Source organism: Delphinapterus leucas, chromosome 12 (genome assembly GCF_059928025.1).
Source record: "Delphinapterus leucas isolate spDelLeu-1000000601 "Yukka" chromosome 12, BTC_Dleu_Yukka2, whole genome shotgun sequence".
NCBI classification, from domain to species: domain Eukaryota; kingdom Metazoa; phylum Chordata; class Mammalia; order Artiodactyla; family Monodontidae; genus Delphinapterus; species Delphinapterus leucas.
In genome coordinates this window covers 87875718-87893538 of record NC_143140.1, presented here as the reverse complement: position 1 = coordinate 87893538, position 17821 = coordinate 87875718, and the positions used below count along the sequence as shown (strand labels likewise).

The 17821-nt window shown below is 50.7% G+C and overlaps 1 protein-coding gene across 3 annotated transcripts in view; it reads left to right on the top strand.

The window, feature by feature from the left end:
* The window catches only part of EZR (ezrin), a 54829-nt gene that overhangs the window by 21907 nt on the left and 15101 nt on the right, over positions 1-17821 (top strand). For 2 of the 3 annotated variants that reach the window (XM_089922206.1, XM_089922209.1), the window contains exons 3-8: positions 3189-3272; positions 7770-7865; positions 8708-8982; positions 9549-9632; positions 10594-10740; positions 17415-17511. In XM_089922206.1, coding sequence (XP_089778332.1) covers positions 3189-3272; positions 7770-7865; positions 8708-8982; positions 9549-9632; positions 10594-10740; positions 17415-17511 — 783 coding nt within the window. The remainder of the gene's footprint in view (positions 1-3188; positions 3273-7769; positions 7866-8707; positions 8983-9548; positions 9633-10593; positions 10741-17414; positions 17512-17821) is intronic. The other variant, XM_089922207.1, reaches the window with a different exon arrangement.

Below are 17821 nucleotides of genomic sequence, written 5' to 3'. Positions count from 1 at the left end.
ACATCCTGCAGTCCTTGAGGTAGTCTCGCAGAAGGAACACTCGTGCTGGCCCGGAACAGCATTTCACCCCCGACCCCATGAGAGACACGAGTAGGGTGACGACTAGCCAAGGGACACGCGCCTAGTCCTTCAGGGCAGCTTGGCTGGAGATCATTAACCTGCTGTTCATTCGAGTGTTTAGCTTTCACGAGTTCTCCCGTCTCATCCTTGGTCTCAAGATTGTAGACCATGCGCTGTAAATGAAATACACATATATTGATTAAAATTACCTTGCTTTTGTAATTTGAGGGGGTGTCTGAAAATGAACATTTTGGTGCCTCCCCAGATCAGAGCTGGGCGTTGCTCTTTCCCACGGGGCTGGTGGGCATAGCGGAGGGGAAGGCTGTCTGCCTCCCGGCACTGGTCCCAGCCGTGCCTGTGACTGCAGCCCCTGATCGCTGGCTTGCTTTTGTTTGCGGCCATACACCAGACTGCAGGATTGCCTGGGTGTTGCAGCTCAGGGAAGGGAGTCCCTGGAAAGACCAGAGCAAGTGAAGCTTGGCGGAATGTCTCACTGGAGCTGCTGATGGTCATTTTTTTTTTTTTTTTTTTTTTGTTTATTTTTGGCTGTGTTGGGTCTTTGTTGCTGCACGCGGGCTTTTCTGTAGTTGCGGCGAGCGAGGGCTACTCTTCGTTGCGGTGCGTGGCCTTTTTTCATTGCGGTGGCTTCTCATTGCGGAGCACGGGCTTCGGTAGTTGGCGGCACGTGGGCTCAGTAGTTGTGGCTCTCAGACTCTAGAGCGCAGGCTCAGTAGTTGTGGCACATGGGCTTAGTTGCTCCATGGCATATGGGATCTTCCCGGACCAGGGCTCTAACCTGTGTCCCCTGCATTGGCAGGCGGATTCTTAACCAATGCGCCACCAGGGAAGCCCTGATGGTCATTTTAAGTGCCTGTGATGGGAGGTGCAGTTTTTGTGGGTTGCGCAGACCTTCCCAATCCACTTAATTTTTAAGAAAGTTCACTTTCTACATACTACTGGCTTGTTACATCTAATCTCAGCAAAAGTATTCATTTTGCGGGTTCTTTGCTTTTTCAAAGAGTTGTGTGAACTTTGAGTCAAATATGAACCAGCTCAGAACCTTAAAATAGTTTTTTTCTAAATTCCTGTTAACGAGTTTGCAAAATGGTTAAAAATAGTGTGACGATCACTTTTTTATGTTAATTATTAGCATTGGTTTCCAGAGGTGACGTTTTTTTCTTGGTCCTCAAATTTAGAGGTGATTGAGATGTAGGAGTTAGAGTCTGAAATCTCCTACGCGTGAACCTCTGGTCTCTTATATGCATCTTAACCAGGGTAGTGGCATTCGGTACACACTGTTCGGTGGTTCAGTTTCTGAATCAGTAGGTAACAGAGAAAGAAGAGCGTATCTGAGGCCCAGCATTTGTCAGCCCCACGTCCCTCCACTTCAGTTTCGAGTGTGACATTCATTGTGGGCTTATGAGTGTAATTTAATTTGGAGCTGCGTTTGTTACAGAACATTTGACTTTGGGGCTGCTTTCACATCCCTCTCATGTGCCCTTGGAACCGTAATTGAGAGAGACTTGCTTTGTGACAGCCGTTTTGTGATTTCTTTAAATTATCGCTGGCAGGAAAAGGAAGAAACTTAGGTTTTTATATTTTAATAAACTTGAAGAATCCAAAATGTGCCTAGTCTTCTCAGTAAACTTCAGTTCTTTAATTTGTAGACTTGTGATTGGAGAGGAAACGTTTATTAAAATCTGGAAAATCATGCCTGACTTCTCTATATGTTATATCAGTCAGAAAACCTTGAAGGCAGGCTGTATGTGTGTCAAAGTATCTCTCAATCATCACAGTCTTGAGTGTTAGGGGAAAAATGATTTGTAAAGACTAATTTTTGTTCAACTTAGACAGAGTCTTAAGTATCCAGCCAAGGCATGACACACATTCGGAACTCACCACTTTTTAGTTCTTATATCAGGAAGCTAAATAATACATTTAGGGGACGTCCCTGGTGGTCCAGTGGTTAAGAATATGCCTTCCAATGTAGGGGACACGGGTTCAATCCCTGGTTGGGGAACTAAGATCCCACATGCTGCGGGGCAACTAAGCCCACGTGCCACAGCTGCTGAGCACGCGAGCCACAACTAGAGAGAGAAGCCCGCACGCCGCAACAAAAGATCCTGCATGCTGCAAGGAAGATCCTGTGTGGCCGCAGCTAAGACCCGACGCAGCCAAAAATTAACTAATTAAATAAATAAATATTTTTTAAAAATAATAAATACAGTCAGTCAGTCTGTGTCCTCGTTACATTTCTGTCCGTGTTAGGACGAATTTGGAATATATGTCTATCCAGCTATTTATATATTTCACGTGAAAAATGGTGAGAAGCAAGCATTTCTTAATGTTGAGCATTATAGTTGCTGTGTTATTTTCCTTTGGGACCGTGATATAAGGTAGCTAGATTTGCATGTTTTTCATATGCTAGCAAATTCTGGGTTTTTTCAAGCGATAAATTGGAAAATGACCTTGAAATAAATTGCCTTAAACCACAGTATGGCACTATTAGGGACATTTTTTCAGGCCTTCCCATCACTACCACCTTGTGACCTTACTATTGCTAGTAATGCTTCCATGTTCCCACTGTCTTCATAATTACCTTTTCAAATTACTACATAGTATTCTGTCCTCCCCGATGTGCCTGTGACCATTTCGCCGTTTCTCTCTTCACTGTCGAGGTGGTTTCTGAAGTTGCTGGCAGCATTCTGGTGCACAGACCCTCCTCTGTCCTCTCCTGTCACTTACAGACTTGGTGTGAATGCCCAGAGGCGGCTTCACTTAGCTGTCATAGGGCCAAAATGTGAGACGGTGTATGGAAAATATGTTGACAGTTATCAAAGTATTTTGTAGAAAAACAGCTTAGACCGAAGCGTGAAGGTGCTTTATTAAAGCCACGAGGGCACACATTTGGATCCAGACTGCATGCGTAGGCACAGAGCTGGGGGGTGGGTGTGGTGTGTGTTTTGGGGTTGGGGGTGTGTGTCTGTGTGTGGTGACAGGTATGAGAATGGGTGTGGAGGAGGGACATACTCTCACCACGTTGCTCAGGACCGTTGAGTTCAGGTGGGACACTCGGAGATTATTAAAAACACCCGGTTAAGTGTAATGTGTTCCATTCTGTTTTCTAGATCAACGTCCGAGTTACCACCATGGACGCGGAGCTGGAGTTCGCCATCCAGCCAAATACAACAGGAAAACAGCTTTTCGATCAGGTTGGTTTCTGTGAACTTGAGAGAGCGGGTTCCCAGGTAGAAAAAAGTGTCTGCCGCATCGGAATCACTTTGCCGAGCATATTTACTACCTTGGTTGGCTGCTAGCTTCTCGCTGTGGAGTAGACCGTTTTTTTACCCCCTGCCAGCGGGGTTCAGCCGTCGTAAACACTGTCCCCGGGCTGGCCCCTGTTCGCAGTCCCGAGGAGAAGGGGCGCTGTGCAGTCTTCACGAGCCGGAGCCTCACCCGAGAGCTCTGGCTGCCGCCTCTCCCGCTGGGGTCTCCACGGTCCCCCTGGCCGTTTCTTGCCATCTGGTTCGCGGCCGGGGTGCAGTGGAGGACAGCGTGGGGCCAGGCGGCCTCTCCCCAGCACCCCCTGCAGCCGCAGAGTCCTGAGCCCCTCGGGGGTCAGCACACACCCTTCCCTCCAGCCAGGTAACAGCCCAGCCGCGCTCCTGCCCCTCTCTTCGTGAAAGCTGAAGGGGACGCAGAGTTTTAATAAGCGCGGTGCACCACCATGAGGGCCGTGATAAGCCTTCCATGAAACGGTTCCAAGCTTTAGACAGAGCGAGAGCTACCTTTCTGGGCTTTGTGAATCCTGCTCTGGGACTGAGGACCCAGTAGGGCGCCGGGGCAGGGTGTGCGTTCACAGGCACCTGCACCGTCGGCGGCCTCCCTGAGAGGCCCCGCCGGTCGGCCAAGCCATGCTCTGCATCCCAGCACCAAACTGGAAACAGGAGCGGAGTCCTGGCAAGTGTAGAAAGTATAGGTGACTCACCCTGGGCCTGATGGGATCTCCCTTTCATCCCCAAAGTCAGCACCCAGCAGGTTAATTTCTCCAAGCCAGTGAGCAGGGCCTGGGGGCTCACACCTCCAGGGGGAGGGGTCGAATGCAGCCTCCGCTCTCCCTGTGCTGTGATTTTGAGGCCATTCCCTGGCCGTGCCTCACGGATGACGATAAAGACATTTAACTGCCTGGGGCGGGACTGGACTTGGGGTGGAAATCTAAGGGTTTCTCCTGAAAGAAAATCCTGGGCACCGTATGGGGGCAGCGGTGAGAGCACGGACGGGGAGGAAGCCAGGGGCTCGGGTCAGCCCTGCCTGCAGCTAGCGCGTCCCTCAGTCACCAGAGTTAGTGTTGGAACTTTTTTCAGTATTGTGTGTTCCTGTTGTGAAATACTGTGTAATCTGAGGACTTGAGGCTGGAGCGGACCCGTGGAACCGCTCACGGAACCGCTTGTGGGTCAGCGGAACATGACTCGGTCTGTGTTAGAACTGTGGACGCAGAGGCCTGGCAGGAAAGGCCGTCTCCACAGCCTTGCACCTCGCCCAGTTGCACCTCGCTCTTTGAATATCCACTTGTTTATCCCTCCGACGTGGTACGGTGAGGCGGGGATGCTCAGGCCTCATCGGCACAGGTGGGCCGGGCGCCCCTCCTCCCCTCCGCCACGCTGGGCGTGTTTCCTCCTGAACGAACATCCAGGAGGGGCTGCGGGCTGCACGGGGCTCTGCGTCCTTTCTCTGCTGCTCCACCTGATGCGCTTCTAGGTCTCGGAAGCTCATTCACGGGCCCAGCTGCCAGTCACTGAAATGTGGTCCTCAACTGGCATCGGTTGAAGGAGACTTGGAAGGTAGTTAGTCTGTCCGATTCCCTCCCACCCCCTCTGTCACTTGAGCCTCCTCAGCAGTAACTGTCCCCCAGCCCCTGTCCCAGTGCTGTTGCTTCGTCTGTGACTAGATTCTAGCCCAGGGCTCCGAGGTGATGGAGGCCCTCACAGAGACCATCGTGGAGGCCTGGCAGGGCCATGGTGCTTTCCCACTACTGCAGCTGCCGACGTGCTGAGAAAGGAGTTCCTGCCACGCGACTCTCTGCTCACTGTTTTCGTCACCAGAAAGTATCAGTAGTAGTTTCCAGCTGTCGCTTGAGACTGAGTTAAGTAGACACATCCCTGCCTTTTCCTTTCCCAAAACGTGCCATTTAAAACACCACAGAGGGACTGCCCTGGTGGCACAGTGGTTAAGAATCCAGCTGCCAATGCAGGGGACACAAGTTCAAGCCCTGGTCAGGGAAGGTCCCACATGCCACAGAGCAGCTAAGCCCGTGCTCCACAACTACTGAGCCTGCGCTCTAGAGCCCGCGAGCCGCAACTACTGAGCCCACGTGCCACAACCACTGAAGCATGTGTGCCACAACTACTGAGCCTGCGCTCTAGAGCCCGCGAGCCGCAACTACGGAGCCCGAGTGCCACAGGTACTGAAGTCCGCGCGCCTAGAGCCCGTGCTCCACAACAAGAGAAGCCACCGCAGTGAGAAGCCCGCACAGCGCCACGAAGAGCAGCCCCCACTCGCCGCAACTAGAGAAAGCCCGTGCGCAGCAACGAAGACCCAACGCAGCCAAAAATTTAAATACATAAATAAATAAATAAAATAATAAAAATAAAACACCACAGTGGCATAGATAAAGGAATGGACCCCACACCCGTTCAGATTTGGCTTGCGTGCTGTGTATCGGCTTTAGGTTAAGGTAGGGACATTGGAGAGAACAGTGATTGTGTTTTTCTAGGAATGCTGGGTTTCCCTCGCAGAGAGGACCGACAGGTCAGTTTTTAGAATGGACTGCAGAAAGGAAGGTTGTTTACTTCTGTTTTGTTGTTTTGGGGGAGCCGTAGGGAGAGAAGTAGGGCTTTGAAACACGCTGAGGACAGTTGTCCTGGAAGTAGACGGAAGAGTCATACGTAAAGATGGGTGGCAGATCAGGGAACCCAGGGACAGGCTTCCACCGAGAGAGTGAGGGACCCGGGTCAGGTCCATGGCTCCAGAGTCTGATCGGCTCCGTGAAGGGGGACCGGCCACATCGGAGCAGATGGAGAAGAGGAGTCTGAAGATCAGCGAGGGTCTGACAGGCACGGGGCAGGGAAGTCAAGTGGACAGGAAATGGTTTCACGCTGGTCAGACCCAGGCTAAGGCTGCAGCTGGGTGGATGGAGTGGAAGGAGAGGTAGAGTGGCTTCTGTACATGGGGCTTTCTTGTGCCGCTTTGGACAGCCCGCAGAGGAAGGCGAGGCAGGTTTCGTATCCAGATGTTGAGATGGAGGTTTAGGAAACTAGCAGGATTGGGTATAGAAAACCTGGTCTTTCAGTCAGCTTCCTCTGTACTTGGCTACCACGAAAAGCAGAACTGGGGCTTCACCAGACTTGCGGGGAGAGCGCTGGTAAGAGTCAAAACTGCCCTCCTGTCGCTTCGTGATGAGGACTCTCGGGTCTAGTCCCTCCTCGCCTTTTTTGGGTGAGCGAAGGGAGTGAATGAGCAGGTCATTCCCTGGCCTGTAGTAAACGGAGACTCGGGGGCTCCGCGAGCATCTGGCCCCGCAGCCGCGGCCAGTGCAGAAACAGGCTCAAGGCAGACTTCGGTGTTTCAGTTTTTATTGTAAGTGCTCCAGATACCTGATTTTCATTTCTAGTGTGTACATCCCTCTTTCCCTTTAAATATGATAGAAGCCATATATTTGAAGAATAGTAACCTTTTTTTAAAAGGCTTAACATTATATGTCATGGAATTTAAAACTATGCGGCCAAGTTTTGACAGTATTCAACAAGTGTCCACGGCAAGTTGCTTTTTGACTTCAAGACACAAGAGTAACCATCGTGGGGCTGTCAGTGTAATGGACCACAGGAGACTTTTGTCCTAGTACTGGAGAGAATTTTAAAAACGTGAAACGCACTGTGACCTAGGGCTGAATTCCACCTTCCTGTATCAGAATTTCACGTTTATGGTGGTTGAAAGTGCTCGTCGCCCCTTGGCATGCGTGAAGCTGAGCACTCCCCCTCTTCCCTGGAAGCTTGTTGCCCGCTGCCTCCTATGCCTTTCCGGGACCGCTGCTGCCCTGATCCCACTGAGCGGAGGCCTGGCCAGCTGCCGAGGAGCAGAGACGGGCAGCCAGGGGAGGCTCTGCTTCACATTGGTGTCTTTCAGCCCCTTTTTCATGTGGGCTCCCCGACAGGTACAGTCACACCTGTGACACACACACACTTTTACCGGTGGGTGTACCTGGGTTACAGCCCATTCCCTGTGGCCCGCCTAGCTGTCTTTACTCAGAAACGCATAATGGAGGACAGAGGAGTAGGGGTGACATTTTTTAAGATTTAAAGTTAACCCTAAATCTGCTCAAATTTATATTAAAAGTAAATGGTTCAGGGACTTCCCTGGCGGTCCAGTGGTTAGGACTTGGTGCTTTCACTGCAGGGGGCCTGGGTTCAGTCCCTGGTCAGGGAGCTAAGATTCCACAAGCTGCACAGTGGGGCCAAAAAAAAAGAAAAGTAAATGGTTCATGTCTGTTAGTAACAGACAGTGTAGCGGAGGCCTGCCCGTGGTGTCTAAGCTGGCGCCTCGCTCTCCTGGCAGCTCTGCTGCACCATGTAATGGTGGCAGCCCAGGGCCACTGCCATCCGGAGAGCTCCTCATGACTGTTTTCCACCCCCCCCCCCGTCTCTTTCACACAGGTGGTTAAGACCATCGGCCTTCGGGAAGTGTGGTACTTTGGCCTCCAGTATGTAGATAATAAAGGATTTCCTACCTGGTTGAAACTTGATAAAAAAGTAAGTCATGTTAACTATTTACAGGCTGTTAATTGGGTTTGGTCTACTCTGTTGACATTGAAACTCTGTCTTTTGTTTTGTGTTCCTTTCTATTTGTGTAAAAGTTTTTAAAGACAGAGAGGTTGCAGGTTTCCAGTAAATGGAGGTAGTTGCTGGAAATGAGATCCTGGCATTTCTCCTTAATGCTCCTTTATTGGAGTGTGTGATGCTTAATTGCTCAGCTTTTAGTTGACCTTAGCTTTTGTTGTTTTTTTTTTTTTCCAATGAGATTGTTAATCTTATAAACCATGAATCATCCAGTGTTTTGTAAGAATCTGTTATTGCTCTGTTTGAACCTGTGATAAGGGTTTCAACTCCAAAGACTGGATAATTCCATTAACAATTACAAAGAAAAGCAGTAAGCTAAATGTGTTTTCTCCAGACAGTTTCTCTCTTTTCTCCAACTCCTGCTTTCCCTCCCATATTACCGGACCCATCAGGAGGGTGATTGGAGGCATGGAAGGGGGTAGGGGGGCGTGAGGAATTACTGGGCGTGAGCTTATGGTCCAGGGCTGGCCTGGCCATGTGGACAGAGGCCAGATTCGCGGGTCACTCAGGCAGTCCCCTGGAGTTGATAGCATCGCCCCCAGAAAACCAAGGCTGGGGCTGGGGCTAGTGTGAGGGTGTAACAGGACTCTCACTGGCCTTCTGTCTTCCATGCTAAAAAGGTGACTTTCAGAACAAACATTATCTTCTGAAAACTGGCCTGAAGGACGCTTTTGAGTCAGTGGTTAAAACCTGTGTTGGGAAGGCAGGTCTTTGTCTTTCGAACTTGCAGTGAGGGTTTGGCCTCTGCCGCCCAGGTGTCCGCCCAGGAGGTCAGAAAGGAGAACCCTCTGCAGTTCAAGTTCCGGGCCAAGTTCTACCCCGAAGACGTGTCCGAGGAGCTCATCCAGGACATCACCCAGAAGCTTTTCTTCCTGCAAGTGAAGGAGGGGATTCTCAGCGATGAGATTTACTGCCCGCCCGAGACGGCGGTGCTCCTGGGCTCCTACGCTGTGCAGGCCAAGTTCGGGGACTACGGCAAGGAGCTGCACAAGTCCGGGTACCTTGGCTCCGAGCGGCTGATCCCCCAAAGGTGAGCCGGCGGGGGCCGGGCCCGCGTGCGAGCATCGTGTCAGGAGGGTCGGGAGGCAGAAGGGCTTTGTGGAGGGCGAGTGTTCTGCAGGCTGGGGACTCTGTCTGCAGTCACGGGCCGGCCTTCCGCAGGCCCTGCCACCCCTCGGTGGACCCTGGAGTGGCCTCTGCGACAGAGGGACTCAGCAGGGGAGGGGGCCCTCCTCACAGGAGCCGCAGGTGCCAGAGCGGAACCGTCTTAGCTCTCCCTGGTGTATATGGTAAACCGGCCCCTGTTCAATCTTTTTATGTACTGGCGGTCACATAAATTACCTCTTTTGGAAGGAGAGGCCACTTAAAATAAAACACCTTTTAAAAGTGTTTCCAGCAAGACTGGGTTTGTCTCATTCCAGGCTCTAAATCGTCCAGGCTGTTAATTGTCGTAAATAGAAATGCCGCATCTTAGGAAGTAGATGGTTTTATTAGAAAGAACAGTCAGGGTCTGTGTGAGGGTGCTCAGTGGCCGGTCGCACGCTGCTCCCAGCCCTCTGGGGTGACGGCTCTGTGCCCTCTTCCTTTGCGATCCAGAGTCATGGACCAGCACAAGCTCACCAGGGACCAGTGGGAGGACCGGATCCAGGTGTGGCACACCGAGCACCGCGGGATGCTCAAGTGAGTGCTGGGCTGGGAGCCGGTCTTCTTTGCAGGGGACTCGCTCGGAGCCGTGCCTAGAGGGGCAGGGAAGGTAAGGGGCTGCCGGTGGGGCTTCTTCCCAAACGAAGCCAGCTGTTCCTCCCCACCACCACCAGGGCGGAAGTGGTTTAGTTTACACCTTCAGTCCCTCCAGCCTTCTCCCCTCCTTGTTTCAGAGGAAAGAAAAGCTTGTGTCTGAAACTCTTCATTTTAGTCAAGGGGGCCGGAGCATTGCTCGCAGCCCACCAGGCATTTTCTTTTCCCTGTCACAGAGGTGCTGATTCGTTCATCGTCCATAAGGTGGTTGCCTTCAAAAGGTTGTAAATGTAAAAAAAAAAAAGATCCCAAGTGAGAAACACTTGCTAATAAAGAAGCACCAGCGAGGTGTGGAGAGGGCCGGAGTGGGACATGCGGCTGGTGAGAACGAAGCTGTCCTAGAATCCTCCTCTCGGGCACTGGCAGCAGCTCTCGGCATGATGTCCCATCCTCAGAAGTTCATTTGCAGTTTGGGCCTCAGAGACTTTGTGTCCTTAGAGTTTCCTGCCTGACCCGAGCATCTTCTGTGGAGGGAAATAACTCAAAACCCAAGCAGTGGCCCCAAGTGAGGCAGACGGTGGGCTCCCTGAAGCACCGTGTGGGCCACAGAGAGAGAGAGAGGTCGTGCCCGGTGATAGAATTTCCAAGGGAAGCCCTCTGTGTCCAGAGTGGGCAGCACGAGCCAGTTTGGTTCTTTCCTGACACGTGACGTACGCCCGTGGTCAGTGTCCAGGATGGCTGGGCGCCCACTTGGGGCACAGGCCGGCAGAGGGACAGCGACGGAGGCACCTGGCTGTCAGCCCGTCCTCCGTGATGCACTACGTTTCAGATCCTGGTGGCAGTGTAACTGTCGAGCGCGGGGCGCACGCTAACGACGATGCCAATGTTTGTTCTCCCCACCCAGAGACAGTGCTATGTTGGAGTATCTGAAGATTGCCCAGGACCTGGAAATGTATGGGATCAACTATTTTGAGATAAAAAATAAGAAAGGAACAGACCTTTGGCTTGGAGTTGATGCCCTTGGACTAAATATTTATGAGAAAGATGATAAGTGAGTTGAACTTTATATTTTCTTTAGTTGGTGGGGTATCAGGCCTGGAAACCATGGAGAAAATGGCAAATGTGCATATGGGTTCTTTTCAGAGTATTTATCTAGCAACTTACTGGCCCAGTGTCTGACGCTTAAGAGCTTTGCGACTGTGACGTAGCCATGTCGGAGGTCGGTTCAGAGGTGTGCGTTATTTCTCTCTTAGCCTGTTCATTATTAGCACGTGTAGCACGTGCCGAGGGGCCCAGCAGTGGGACCACACCGGTCCGTGACCTCATGGACTTTGGAGCTTGTGAAAGAACAAGAGCTGCAGGAAGCCATCTCCCGCCCCTTCCTGTGAGGCCGCCCCAGCTGCCTGTAGGTACCAGCACGCCCATAGCCACCAGCCAGCAGTGCTGGGCGGCTTGAGGTGTGTGCTGATCCGACCCAGAATATTTATGGTGCTATCAGGGACCTTGAGACTCTGCACACAGTAGGCTTTCTGTGTGGACAGTCTAGCTAAATCCTCTGAACTTGCAGGAGGTACCCGATTGCCTCAGTGTGTTAGTTGGTGGAGTGGGCCCTGCTGCAGTTCAGTGCAGGCAGGCTGGCCTCCCCCCCGGCTTCCTTTGCCCATTCCTGTGGTTACCAGTTCTGCGCAGATGCCTTTTTCCTGCCAAGGGGCTAGACACACACACACACACACACACACACACACACAAATCATTCTGATTCGGCGAGGACAAGTTTTCCGCGGCGGTTCCCTGTTCCTTGGGCTTGGAGTGGCAGCTCACCTGTCTCACCTGCTCTCGGCTCCCCCAGGCCCCAGGTTCCCACCCCTACCCTGACGTTCTTGAGGGCAGCAGCGCCGCTTCTGACACACGATAACCTGTACAGGGTCCACCATAATCCCGGCCACAGGCGCGCTGGCCAGGACCCACAGTCCAGACCCATTTCCCCTGGGGTGGGGACCGGTGCCTGGCGTTCCAGCCCCTCCACCGCGTGCCCAGAGTGGGTGGAGGAGAGCGTCTCCGCCGGGAGGCGCGGTGCCAGTCGGACGAATCCAGTTACACTTAGGACGTGGCGTGCTTAGCAGAGGGTCGCAGGGACTCGCCTGAGGACCCCGAGGTGAGTTACTGGGGACTCTTGGTTTGCTCCTTCCCCGGTGTGCTAGATCCAGTGCTGTGGACAGGCAGAAACAGTCTGCATAAGTCAGGGACTCGGGAAACCAGCCCTAGTTCTTGTGGAAGCCCCTGAGCTGGAGGGCGGGAGCTGGTCAGCAGGGAGCACCGCGGCCTCGTGGGAATATACATGGGAAACCGCCTTCCTGAATGAGCAGATCTTGTGACGTAGGCCAAGGCCAGGGCTTCCGAACAGGTTTTTCAAGCTGCCAGATAGAGCCAGAGGCAGGGACCTGCTATCGACTTGTGACTTCCCTCACCCACGCAAATCCCGTTTCCTCCGAGTGAAACTCTGAGCAGCTTGGCTCTTCCAGTCCTGCCTCCGCTCTCCTCCCATCCCCCAGCTTAGCTGAGAAACGGGCAACCTCTCAAAAGGGTCTTCTCCCCAAAGAAAAAAGTCTCTTGGGGTCCCTTTTTCATTGTATGTATAACAGTCAAGTTGGGAGCATGTAGGACACGAAGGATTTGTCTTCCTTTCTGTAAACCCTTAGATCTGAAGAGGAGAGAACATCGAGAGGGAGGAATTAGGCAGCTTCCCCGCACACTGCTGTCAGCGTGGGACAGAAAAAGTTGAGATTAGCTGTGTTATAACCCTACCCGGCATCCTCAGGCCACAACAAAAACTAGAGGAGCTGATCCTGCCCCAAATTCTTCAGTGCTTTGCAAGCACACTTCTCCCCCAGCTTCGTCCCTCCCAGGGCTCACTCCCCTAGTCCTTCCGTCCATAGGAGTTTCTGAATGTGCCACGGGCCCAGGGCTCCAGCAGGGAGGATTCTGGGAAAGGGCTGTAGACCAGGAGGGGGCGAAATGAAGGCCAAGTGTCTTTTCCCTTACATTCCTTACCCGGGGTTGTAAATCATGCATTCTGATTTACATTTCTATTTTATTGGCATTAGACATGATGTTTCAACCATTTAAGTACATTATTTTTTTCCAGTTTCTAAAATTATGCTCACAGGCAGATTTCTTTGGCGGGCGCAGGGGGAGGTTACGTCTTTGTGCCTTACCGTCAGTGGCTTACCTGTATCACAAAGGAGAGCAGAAAGCGATTCTCTGGATCTGTGTGTGCTTTAACAAATATGTCGGATCACAGCTGTCAGACCATCCTCTCCTTTCTGTCTTTGGTACCCTAACTTGAACGCGGAACAGACAGAATTTTTGAATAACTTAGTTTCTTACAGAAGTTTGCCGCTGCGAGGACTCCGGTTAGACCACCTCTGGGGGAAGTTTAGAAGCCCAGCTCAGACTGGCCGAGAAGAGAGGCTGGACACGTGCAGGGAGGGCCTGAGGAGAAGCCATGGTGGCTTCTAAGTGTGGCTGGGTGGGCGGCAGGAAGGGCGGCTGTGGGGAGAGTTTTCTGACGGGCCTGCCCTGCAGAGGGTGGGAGCGGGAGCGGAGGCCCAGGACCCCCCCCCCCCCTTAAGCGCCTTTTCTTCCATGTGGAAGTGTGGGAAGAGCTTCAGCCGCTGTTGTTTATCTCCGTTATCGCTGCCGCTGCCTGGGGTGGGGGGGCGCCTGGCAGCTGTTCTCTGTTCTTCCCCCTCCGTGAGGCGCGCCGTGATCTGCAGCCCATCCCCCCACCCCAGACCTTTCTAAACTCTTCAGTGAAAACTTTCAAAACACTGCAAAATGAAAAGCATTTCACAGTGAAGCCCACGGCCACGAGCAGCCTCCCATTAGCATGTCGCCACGGGCCTTGTCACGCCCCTCCCCGTCCTCATTTCACGACCCTCCGCCCCGCCGGCTGCCCCCACGTTGCAGGCATCGGTATACTTCCCCCAAAATGCATACTGTTCGCTAGAGCTCAGTATGTTTTGATTTTCTTTTGATGTAAAATTTAATTATAACGAAATGCACAATTCTGAGTGTTCCTTTGCTGACGTTAGACACACGCCTGTGAAATCCAGACTCCTATCGAGAGGTGGAGCATCGTCCTCACTCTGCCGCGCATTTTGAATGTAAATGTTTTAACCCTTCGTTTTCAAATCATTTCAGACTTTAAAAAGTTTCCAAAAATAGTAGGTACAAAGAATTCCCATGTGCCCTTCAGCAGCTTCCCCAGATGTCAACACCTTAACATAAACACAGTCCAGGTAGCAGAGTCAGGATGGCCACCTTGATACGTGATGCCGTTAACGGTCTTATCAGTTGTCCACCAGTGTCCCTTTCCTGCCCCAGGATCTGCCTGGAATCCCACCTACATTTAGTTGTCACACTCCCCAGTCTCCTCCCATCTGGGACAGTCCCAAAGTCTGTCTGTCTGTCTAGCACAGCCTTGACACTTGTGAAGAGCACTGACCATTGACTCTTTAGAAAATCCCTCACCTTGGATCAGTCTCATACCTTCCCATGATAAGATCTGAGGTTGTGCTTTGGGCGTGAATCTGACAGAAGTGCTGTCGCACCCTTGCAGGCAGCGTGTGGTGTCGGAATATCCTGCTTCTGGTGTTGACTGATCTCGGGTCAAGGTGGCATTGGCCAGGCTTCTCTGCAAAGTTACTCACCTCCCCTTCGTAATTGACAAGTGTATTTAGGGGAGAGTCTTTGAAACTATGTGAATATCCTGTTTCTTAAACTTTCATCTATTAATTCTGCATCCATTGATGAGACTTGCATGAAACAGTTATTGTAATATTTGAGAAATGGTGATTTTTAAAAAAAAATCATTCTATTTACACATATTAATGGAATTCTACTATAAGGAACCAATTTCTCCATTTATTGTTTAGTTACTTATGTTAATATGTGTTTTCTTCTATGGGCCATAATCTATACTGTTATTTTGTAGCTAACATCGTTTGAGATTTGCTTTGCGGAGCCCCTTTGAGTTGGCTCCTGGGCCCTCCTGACCCCATTATTTTCAAGGCACTTCTTACATACTGGTACCTCCAGATGCTCCAGCCCTGGAATCAGCTGTTTCTCCAAAGAGCTCTGGTCCCCAATCTTTCGAGAATTACACTTTTAAAATTTGTGACTTATAAATCCTTTAGAAATCTTCTCTGTGGGTCCTTCTCTGTTTGTGTCCTCTAAGTGAACTCAAAAAAAAAAAAAGAGAGAAAGAAATCCTTGTAAGACTTTAATCTTCCAACTGTGGTCAAGAATAAAAGGAGGTTCTTTAACTTAGGGGTGAGTCATAATTTTCATGTTTAGTCCTCATCTTTTGATACTGCAGTCCTGCTTATGGGGCTATAAATTGTTATACGACGTTTCAGAGTCTTAAAAAAAGACAAACTTTGCAGGTACAGCAGAAAGAAGAAGCTGGAAGCTGTGGTGACAGGATGCCCAACCCTTGAGAGAAAGATGTCTGTCTAGCCTGAAGGTCCAAGTTTTCTGGGTTAGAAACTATTTTGAGAGACTCGTATAAAACTAGGAGACAGAGAACAGATCGTTGCGTTGGAAGCCCGGCCCACAGTGCTGACTGCATGGCTGAGAGCTGGGCAGCTGCTGGTTCCTGGCTCTTCTGCTCTTCCCAGCACGTTGGCCTTGTGTTTTGGAGGAAAGTGTTCTGAAGCAACAAGTGCCTACCCGATGTCTCTCTTTTACGGCCTTTCCACGTAAGGATAGAGGTTACGTCCATGGCAGGACCAGGTGACATCCTGAGTTCCTTTCCAGTGCTCAGACACCTATATACAAAATTACTTCTTCGAACGATATATATGTGTGTGTGTGTGTATACATATATATATCTCCCATATACAGTGGGAGATAAAATAACTGAACAAACTCCCTGCATGCTTTTTTGAGTGCTGTGAAGCATGTTAACCAGACGTATTTCAACGGGCATTGGTGATCCTATAGGACAAAACTAAAAAAAGGATGTGTATCAAAAAGATTGGACACTTAGAACCACAGCCTGGCCAGTGCCCTGACTGTTGGGTCCCAGAAGCCTGTCGGGCTTAGGTGCCCACTCCCGGCCTTCAGAGGCCACGCCCACTGCCTTGACCTGGCTTGTGTTGTCGTAACAGGACCTACATTGCCCATCAGTTTTTATTTAAACCTGTCGGTAGGCAGTAGAGTCCTTCCCACTCCTGCTGTTTTCTAAATGGGAAGTTTCTATGGCTCATGGCAAGGACCGTTTTTCATGGCAGCATCTCTGAAAGGTTGCTTGAGGATCTGTCATTCCTTCTGGAATGGCATCCATGGTAAATGTGTTGAAAGAATAGGGTGGAGGAGATGAAGAAGAGGGTGGAAATTATGAGGTAAGTAGAGCAATGTGGTCTTGAAGTCATCCCATAAGCTTTCCCAGAAATGCTAATTAAAAATCCGGAGTTTCGGCCAGTAGTGGACGAGTAGTGATTAAGTAGGGCAGTAGTGGGGCTACTGTTAGGGTGTGTGATCTGAGAGCTCTCTTGGAACTTGGAGGATGACATGGGAAGGTGTCTGACCAGCCAGGAGAGCATGCATCACCAAGATGAGAACTAGAGGGGCAGAATCCGTATACCAAGCCCTCAGCTCATCAAGAAGATACAACAATTGTGAATATACGTGCACCCAACATTAGAGCACCTAATATATTAAGCAAATGCTAACAGTTTTCTGAAGGGAGAAACAGACAACAATACGGTAAGGAAACCTTGCACTTGAACCATACCCAGCCCTTTCCTTTTCCACTGGTGAATAGCTGCCCTGGGTATAGCATGTATAGGAAACATAAGGTGTGGTCTTTGCCATGAGACTGCTCACCTGCCTGGTTTTCAAAGAGCTAAATAATAACGCAGTAATTTAAATAACACAGGAATCGTTTGTGTAGCATAAGGGACTGCACGTTGGTTGAGAGCGGAAAGGCGGCTGAAAGGGAGAGTGAGCTGCCCTGATGGTGCACGTCTGGGAGTGGTGGGGGAGGGAGGAGGGAGGCCCTTCCATGCGAGGGGCGGCAGTGAACCCTGTGTTGAAAGGGTGGGCTGAACCAGGCAGCTGGGTCTAGGTTAGAAGGCTGTTGGATGCGAAGTTAAGGACTGTGGATTTCATCCTGTAGAAACCAGGGGTGGGGTATTGGGGCGGCAGTGTTGACATTTTTCAGGAGGGGAATGGATTGACCGAAAGGGGCATTAATCAGACAAGCAGACTGGAAGTAGGGTTCTGTAGGCAACAGAAGGAACTCGGTTGGTTAGGCTGCTGGCATGTGAGAGGCGGGATTAGGGTGGTGATGTGGGAATGAATTGCAAAAGATGGTCATGAGAGATACTTCAAACGAAGGATGAAAGGATGTGCCTGGTTAGGAATCAAAGTTGACCTCAAGATTACAAGCCGGGGTGACTGGACGTAGTAACTGAGAAAGACGAATGCCAATGGGAGCATATCAAGGCTTCCTAGAGCTTGACCCTCACTGACACCCACCTGTCAGCTAACCTAGCACAGGTAGCAACTATTCAGTTATGATGTACACTACATAATATGATTCTTGGGCTAGCTTTGTACTTTTTAAAATTAAACCAAAAGAAATTAAGAGATTTACAAACCTTTCTTAGCCAATCCAAGTACACATCTAACTCTCCCACCTTTTTTTTTTAACCTTAGGTTGACCCCAAAGATTGGCTTCCCATGGAGTGAAATCAGGAACATCTCTTTCAATGACAAAAAGTTTGTCATTAAGCCCATCGACAAGAAGGCTCCTGTAAGTTCATAACAGTTACAGGTTACTGTTTTTCATCTTGCAGCCAAATAACGTTTCCAAGATAAAGGTCAGATTTCTCTGTGTGACAAGGAGCCAGTGATACTCAGAATTACCTGTGTGTGTGTGGGCGGGGGGAAGAAGTCCCAGTAGGTTACATGGAGGGTTAAGGTCCCCTTGGGCCCTGCCACTGGGCATTGCAGTAGGAGGTTATGGTGGAACCCAGCGGTCCGTCAGAAGCCAGCTGACTCTTGTCATCTAAGTTTCCAAATGGTCTTCATTCCTTATGAAGAAAAGGGCAGTTCTGAGTCAT